Source organism: Vanacampus margaritifer, chromosome 1, assembly GCF_051991255.1.
Source record: "Vanacampus margaritifer isolate UIUO_Vmar chromosome 1, RoL_Vmar_1.0, whole genome shotgun sequence".
Lineage (NCBI taxonomy): Eukaryota > Metazoa > Chordata > Actinopteri > Syngnathiformes > Syngnathidae > Vanacampus > Vanacampus margaritifer.
The window spans coordinates 36841009-36849935 of NC_135432.1; the positions used below are offsets into that span (position 1 = coordinate 36841009).

The 8927-nt window shown below is 38.6% G+C and overlaps 1 protein-coding gene across 4 annotated transcripts in view; it reads right to left on the reverse strand.

The window, feature by feature from the left end:
- The window catches only part of mcf2la (mcf.2 cell line derived transforming sequence-like a), a 51458-nt gene extending 44626 nt beyond the window's left edge, over nt 1-6832 (reverse strand). For 2 of the 4 annotated variants that reach the window (XM_077552296.1, XM_077552289.1), the window contains exon 1: nt 6661-6832. In XM_077552296.1, the coding sequence (XP_077408422.1) occupies nt 6661-6784 (124 nt within the window). In that variant the 5' untranslated portion in view covers nt 6785-6832. Of the gene's footprint in view, nt 1-2375; nt 2635-5448; nt 5588-6660 lie in introns of those variants that run through there. The other 2 variants (XM_077552271.1, XM_077552279.1) reach the window with 2 other exon arrangements.
- Between the last annotated feature and the right edge of the window lie 2095 nt (nt 6833-8927).

Genomic DNA, 8927 nt, shown 5'->3' on the forward strand with positions numbered 1-8927 from the left:
CAGTATGGAGTAATGGGATACATTTATGTGGCATAAATCAATCAATGAAAACACCCTATATAGCTTGGGCATAATTTGAATTTCTATAATTTCTTATATTTCTTGCACTATAAAAGTTCAGTCCACATACCATTTATCCAAATATTTGATATTGATATTTGATAGAATTTTCAGTAGCATACTCAAATAATAAAATATTCAATAGCTGCATCTCAACAACTCCTCCATTTTATTGTCATATTTTCATTGTTTAATTACACCCTTGTTTCAGGTCACTGGGATTAACCCACAAAAAAACTGCAACTCAACATTACAAAGTTGCCACTAATTAGCAAATATGCTCCTCAAATAAATAAATACAAAGTTACTACTCAAGAGTTGAATAGTCATACTTCTATCGGTCTGGGGGGAAAAAAGTACTAAGTTAACATCCCTAGAGATGACAATTTTAAAAACTGTTTCTTGACTGTTTAATGTGATATCTTCATAAATCAGACCATGACAGCAGAAAGTGGAAGAAACTATTTTTGCTTTTAAAATTGAATTGTCTTTATTCACCACAGTGCTTTCAAGAGAAATTAGAAATTATTAGTCATAAATACTTTGCCTTGTGAGACATTGAAAAATGGACGGTGGGCCACAAATGGCCCCCAGGCCGTAGTTTGGACACAGTGGATGCAGGTGTCATTTTCAGTAACTCCTTGAGGAGCAAATCCAGTCCACTACAACCCGCATTGTTGCTATTACACTTCGTAAAAAAACATGGCAGCTGCATTATGAGAGCTTAGCACTTCTAATCTTGACTTGGCAAAACATAAAGTGAACAGCAAGCACCAATACCTTAACTGCCTTTGAGAGAGGGTGTGAGGGCTAGGCTACCTGCCTGCACAACAATGTATAATAATTTGACATTCAACACAAAGAATGGAGTTTGCTTCAATGTTGTTTCAAGAGGACAACAGGAAGAACACAAACACACTTTCTGTGCATAGTCCAAGACACAAATATGCACACAAGTGCACGCACTCCTTCAATATGTGCATCTAACCTCGGGATAAAATCCATGCTTTGTATTATGTAAGACTGATGGACAGTGACGCTTTCCGAAGGTGACGCTCCATGCTACCATTAGACAAAATCAATGATGACAACAAAAGTCAAATCATGTTCTTTCATTCGGGTCATTCATAACAGTGGACGCGTATGCCGCACTACACAACCTTGTGCCTTAAGGGAACAGTGAGCGGCGATCAGCTGATTCAAGAAAATGATTTCTCATGGAGCAACATGACCTCATTAGTGGATTAACCCGTTTCTCAACAAAAAAAATCTGTACAGGGTGTTTAAAGTGCAAGTAAACGTTAAACATTTCTTGACAATAATATTTTATATGTGACCTCACTAGTCTAAGCATGACATTATGATTAATATTACATTTGTGAAATATGAGTTACGCAGCAAAATCCAGCAATTTTCATCCATCTCAGGGGGCGGCCATTTTGACACTTGCTGTTGACTGAACATGACATCACAGTTACTCAGGGCTCAGGCTGGATGAAAACCGCTGGCTTTTGCTGCTTAATTCATATTCCACTAACGCAATATTAATCAGAATATAACATATTTAGACTAGTGGGGCTGCATAAAACATTATTGTCAAAGATTTTTTGGGAAGGGGTTGACTTCCCCTTTAAGTGCGAAGGGGACACTTTAGTTCCTCTCGAATATAACATAACAATGACAAAAAAAAACGGCAAACAATATTGCCAGATCGGCAACAGAAGCTCATGTGTACGGATTTGGGCTTTGGAACCACAGTCATTGTTTGAGTCTTGGCAACTCCTGACAATTGCCGAGGTACCTCTGAGCAAAGCACTGACATCATAGCCTATAACGCCCACTTTCATAGATAGCCATTTCCTACATACTATATGTCTACATTTTATCACATATTTGCGCTTTAGAGACTAAAAAATATATTAAAATAAATTAGCTCATCTTAACCCTAACCGCAATTGTTGGTTTTCCACTTCAAAATATTACAGCGGGAAACTGTGACCATCACACTCCATTGGTCAGATTAACAAGAGCAAGACAGGCCAGCAAATAAAGATGGAGGCTTTATTTATTTCTTAATATATGGGAGCACTTAATATTACTGATATGTTAATAATATTCTTGATTTTTATTTTTATTTTTTTAAGCACCAGTGAAACATCTGCTTTTATCAGATGGACAACTTAAACGATAAAAGGAGCATGGTCCTACAAACTACCCAGAACACTGATGAAGACAATTTTGCACCTATTAAGAACAAAACAAAAAAACGGTACAAAACAACAAACAACGTGTGAACTTTTGAGAAGTCACTCTACCTGTCATCATCTTCAGTTGCAGCCAAAGCCTGGTGATGTCAAAGCACAGTTGAGATACTCTGTTGACAGCCATGATTGCTGGTACTACTTATTTGACCCTCGATCCGATACATGTACACACACAAAACACACACACAAAACACACACACTCACACACAGCCGCATGCTGTCAGAGAACATCCCAGTGGAAGTTCCGGCACCGGCAGTCCATTTCTGCACAGCTGAGGACTAAAGCCGCTCACTGGGCTGTCACAGCACAGTGGTGGCACACACTCGCACGTACACACACACTTGAATACATAGTATCACCCTGGTAGGCGGAGCTACAGAAGTTCCGCCTCCAGTTTCACATTTCACCCTGTTTCGGCACAAGAGAATCACTGATGCTTGACCAGATACACACAAGTCTTTAACATCTTATTCTTTACGTTTAGTGGCACTCTTGTCACACTCATTGAGTACCAGAGACACACACATGCACACACAATGTAAAAGAAGACAGCAGGGAGAACCATTGTGCCACAAAAGTGTGGTAAGAAGCAATATTTGAAAACTGATCCGAGGACAGCAATTCATTAAAACGATTATCATTGTTTGTTTTATGTAACTGGTTCATCCCTACAGCTATATTAGGCGTGTGAAATAGATAGCATGAGGACAATATTTCAATTAATTTACGAGCGGGTTGAATTTTGAACCACTCAGAATGAACATGCTGCATAAACACATTCATTTCCATCTTTGCGGTTTTGGGATTAGGTTGAATTTGGTTAATATCAACTGCCTAAATATATGACAATAAAAACAAAGCTAGATATTTTTACTGTAGCCTATTTCCTGTCTTTGTTTCACTCTGTGGTCTTCTATTAAAATATTTACATGTTGCACACCACCCACTTAAAAATATTTATATCTGTCCACTGAAATGAGATCACAGTGGATTAAATGTGAACGCAGACAGACATGCGTCCACGGGATGTAAAGTAGACGTGCGGGGGGTGACATTGGGGGTGGGTAGCAGACTATACGAAATGTATTTATTTGATGCACTATCGACTCTTTCCGCTGCTGGTAGATGGAGAGTAAACAGGAAGACGCCAATTGAAAGGCAACTCAGAGCAGAGAGAAACGGCAGAGGATATAGACTCATTCATCACACAGGGCAGGTTATGGTTTATGGTCAGTTGTTTGCTGTTGTGTTATCACTGAATTTACTACCAAACTGATACGCAAAGTATTGTGGAACGGTGTAGTGTGGTAAATGAAGAAACTATTAAAGAAGAAATCATTTGATATTAATGTTGACCTGGATACTGTGCATAATTGGGAACAATGGGTTCTGATTTTATATACCCAGCAGGTGTCAACCACCAGTCTCCAGATCCAGACCAAACTAAATAAGCTTTTCCATGCCAATATACGTATGCCACCCCTCAACATTGTGGTAAACAGTGGTGTATTTTTTTTTACCCTGTATTATGTATGTAAATGTATTATTTACTGTAATATGTCAACATGACTAATATGAGTAAAACGTAATTCAAACAAACCATTCAAAGGTGGTCAAATACGTTAGCGCCATACTGGACATAATGGCAGCATGTCAGACTAAGTAACTGAAATAATGAACAACAGTGTGACAAATCTTGTGATTTTTGTTTCGATTAAAAGGGAAGTGGCCCCCGCACCACGAACAAATACACAATGCACAAACATATGGGATGGTTACACCGGAAGTTATGAGCAGCTAATCAACACGTTTTGGTTGTGCAAGTCCCAAGCAATTATGGGACCTAAGAAATCAAGCCCCAAGCAATATTCTTTTGCAATTTTAATGTAACCAGTTGACTGTGTGTCAAAAATAATTGGTTTGTACTATTTGAGACGTATAGAGTAAGACACAATAAATGTTTCCTCTAAAAGACCACCAGCAAGTGTACAAGTATAATTGACTTTCAAGCTACAGAGGCAAGTGAAGAGGATAGAAGCAAAAACACCAATAAAGTGCTGAACACAAATATGTCTTTTGTGTTCAAGATCGTGTCCTGAAATATACAATAGCTAATGTGAGCGCTAAAAACATTTAAGCCTGGATTTACACTACAACTTTCAAGTGGCAAAATAAAGATTTTTTTTTTTTACTTTCATGCTTTCTTTTCCATGTTTTTGACTGATGTTGACACTTATAGTTTATTACATGTATTTAGGATGTCTGTTCATGCGGCCCGTTTTACGTGTATAGTATGTGAAGGAAGTTACAGTTCAGGCTCACTGAAAGGTACAATTAAATAAAGGCAAATTTAAAAAAAAATTGGGCGCTAAATCAGAATTTGGCATAGGTCTGCACTGCACATCCCAAGGTGCTCAGGCTAATCCACTATACAGTATGGCAGTAACAGAGTCAGAAGCTGCTAAGTGGTAACACATGTTGTGCAAGTCCCTAATATTACTGCTGTAGTAAATACTAAAAATACACAGATCAGCGCTAAATAAAGACCAAAAGAAATGGATCAGAGTAGCCGTAGCAAGCATTGAGGTCCAAAAATATACTCACCATACCAGGTTCTATCATCGCGCGCACGCATGCACACACAAACACAAACACACAATTTATGCAAATGTCTTATCAAACCACCTTGAATAAACAAGGATGTGGTACTTTTTCAGAACCAGCTGTTCTCCTCCCAGGCTGTAAAAATATGTAATGAACTACACCTTCACAAAACAACATTTTGAATTTTAATGGCCACAACCACAATCATTGCTTTGTGGTTGATGTTGTCTAACATTGAAGAGGATAACTCTAAAGAGCTGACAGGGCTTTGAAAGGTATAATTAACTATGAAGCAGGTTAATTATTTTTCAAATTCAATGAGCACATCCTAAAGACCTTAAAAGCTGGACAACTAAGGCTCCGGGGTGACAGATGACATCAAGTAATTCAAAGACAGCGGCTCATTTGTTGGCCACTATTGCACACTTAATAAATTGTTCTTCTATTCATGCATGACATGCACATCGAGGTAACAGTCGAAGTAAGCCAAATAAGACAAAGGCAAACACGCACACTTACAATGCAACTGTTGACAGCTCTGGGTGTATCTGTAGAAGCTCTCCATCTCCGCCAGTGAGATGCAGACAAACCGCTCACCTCCGTGTTCCTTCCCACCCTTCTCCTCTTTGGTCCCCATCTTCATCACCGCCGGTTAAGAAACGAGGAGCATCAAACTTATCATGCACTCCTTATTACATTTCATACATCTGGTAATCTCTCAGTCTCCTTACACAATTACGCCTGTCAACGAGCGTGATCACACCTCCTTTTTTCTGTCCCGCCTCACTGCTGCTCTGCAGATGAGAATCAGACCAACAGAGAAATGGTGATGTGCAGTTCTTTTTGTGGCCTGACCCCAAAACACACATCGTTGATCCCATATTATACTCACATGCAGACACACACACACACACACATACAGTAGACACGTGGACCTGTGAGCATGCAATCTACTCATTGCATAGCCAATTACTTGGATGAACTATTTCCAAGTAATACTCCACTTAAATTGCAAAATTTGAATGAACTTTCAAAGACCATTAGTCCAGCAAGTGTAAATTATAAGCATTAACATAGTTCCAGAAAGATACCAAACTACTGCTACTGAATCATCCGCCTGCGCCTTTAAAACACACATCAGTGGCCCGAAGGGATCGCACACTGTTTGCTTAGAAATGCTCAAACACAAAATGTCCACAAAGCAAGGCAAAGTCTAAGACCTGTCTGGTTTCATGCACTGTGAGAGAACATGGATTAGGCATGATAAACGTTCCCATGTAACAATTCAGCTTCTGCCGTAATCAACTAGTGACCCTAAACCTAATGTAAATCAACGCTCACCTGTGTTCTCAATCCGTGAATACTTAGACTTATTTTTTTGTCCCGCTCCTCCACAGCAAAGACAGCCAGACATGGCTAAGTAGTACAAACACATTTGCTTGTGCGGCTGTACTGATTTTTGCGGACCTTGTTCCTCTCTTACAGTCAAATTAATTGCTCAACCTGTGGTGGCAAGTCAGCTGAGCCACAAATTTGCATGCGTGCGTATGGGGCCATAAAGTCTGTTAGCAATTAGCCACTTGCAAAATCTAATCAGTTACTAAGGTTAAAATGCCACATACCGGTGCAGTATAACACAAAGTACTGTATGTAGCCTAATCTGAAAGTGTTAATTTGTGTAGATTACAGCAAAATGTGATATGTATAGCACATGGCAAAGAGAACACTGACCTGAGGTGGGATGATGGCCGCCAGTGATATTTGATGCATGTCGAGCATGTGAGCCAAAAGATAAAATGTGAAGCAGTTGACTCAACAAAGTTTGAATCTCTTGTATCAACTCCACCAGAGACATGGTCCCCGTCAACTGATGTCATATTAATATGGCTCGGCTGGCCCGGTACTAACCCACTGCTTGCTGTTTGTGCATGTTTATTTGTCTTAATGTCTGGTTTGCTTTATCACAGGAAGAGAGAGGAGGAGGAGGGTGTCCTCTGACATCACCCACCGCCTGCTTTCAACTTAACGTGCTGAATGAATTTGCAAACCAAGCTTGGGTGAACACATTTATTTACAGCACGCCCTTCTGGGCATGACCGAAAATTGACTGGCGCCTTCCGTTAAAGAAAAAAGCAAATAATTACCACCTACTTCCACTCAATTCCAGTGTGGACTGGATAGTTACTTAAAATTATTTCACCAATGTAATAAAACAACTCTAAAATTAAAGTATTAAGAATGTTTAATTATCATTTTTTCCTATATTCAATCAAAAATGGAGACGTACCTCAAGACAGCAGTTTGTCAACACACAATGATAAGTGTACGACTATTGTCTTTTACAAACGACCCCATGTGTAATCAATAAACATGAGTCCAAACCGGAAGCAAACTGGAGAGGGTAGTCAGTCAGTCTGTCAGTCAGTGTAAAGTTTAAGTGACTTGCTCCCTGCTGATCAAAACCAAACGGATATAAAGAAAGCGAGGTAAGCCTCCGTGTATAGCATTCCGAAAGAAATAACATGCGATCGGGAGAGTCCGCCTCCCCCACGCCGTGCTCTTGTCTTTGACCAGATGCCCTCAGCTAGGAGCGATCAAAGACTTTGAATGGTACTGTTACTGTTGACCGTAACCACACCAAAATACAACAAAACACTACATGCTTAGGAATTGACCGTTTTTTTTTGGTTTACAAACAGTCTTCACGGAAATTATCCGGGGAAAGTTGAGTACGCCATCACAGCATGTGACTAAACGAATCAATTACGAACGATGCTATGCCCTCCCATCTACGGCGTATAAGAATTTGTGATGTGCGTGTAGCACCCGGCCACGAGCTACGGCGCTCTCCTCGGCGTAAATCACGTGATGTGCGGCAGTCGTTTATGCAGGAGCAGGAACAAACGCAGTAGTACAAAGCAGGCTAGAAGAAAACAAATCTTTTTTTTAATTTTTTTTATTTTTTTTTTAGAGCTCAGTATTGTTCATTCGATTTGACATCATCATTGCTCTCCTTTTTTTTAAAAAAACAACAACAAACAAATCAATTAAAAAAAAATTTATAAATGTTTTTTTTTGTTTTGTTTTTTGTTTGTTTTTTAAATATATATACATATATATATACATATACACACATATATATATATATATATATATATACATATATATATTTTTTTGTATGTGGGTGAGAATGTGTACGTGCGTGTGTGTGTGTGTGTGTGTGTGTGTGTGCGTGCGTGCGTGCGAGCGTGTGTGTATTCATCAGTTCACCTAAAGCCCATTAAAAAAATCCCATACTAATAATATAATATAATAATAAATTGCCAAATGCAGAAACATCAATGTAAGTTATCACGATGTAGTGGCTCTCGCTAACAGACAGAATTAAGTAACCGGAATTAGGTTAAAAAATTCTATATACGTAGACCATGTTTCTATAAATTTTGATATTTGGTTTTTATTTGAGGCAGATATTTTTTCCATTAAAATGTGATTTATGAGGAGGTTAGACCATTGGTCGATATTCAGAGTTTGTTTATTTTTCCAGTTAACAAGAATTGTTTTTTTAGCGATAGTAAGGGCTACAAGTGTAGATTGAAATTGTTTATGTGGTAAGTCAGTTGTTGTTAGGTCACCTAGCAAACACAAGTTTTTCTTGTTCTTTCAAGGTCCACAGAAAGTGTTGTGTTTGGACTATGGAAACACATATACTACCAAATGAAAGATTGAACTCTCATCTTTCATCAGAAAAAAAAGTTTGTTTCTACCTTATTCCGTTCTTCAGTAATCAACAATAGAAAATGGTTAGTTTCACCGAAATGCTCTGTTTTGAAACAAAAAGAGCTTTTTGTGAAACAATGTTATTTCATGCACTCTAGTGAATTCTACACTTCTTTTTGTCCATGAATGATGCCACAAACACCTAAATAGTGCTTTACTTCTGTAATACACCACCACCAACAATGAAAAAGTGATTTTAGTTTGCAAAATACGTTTAT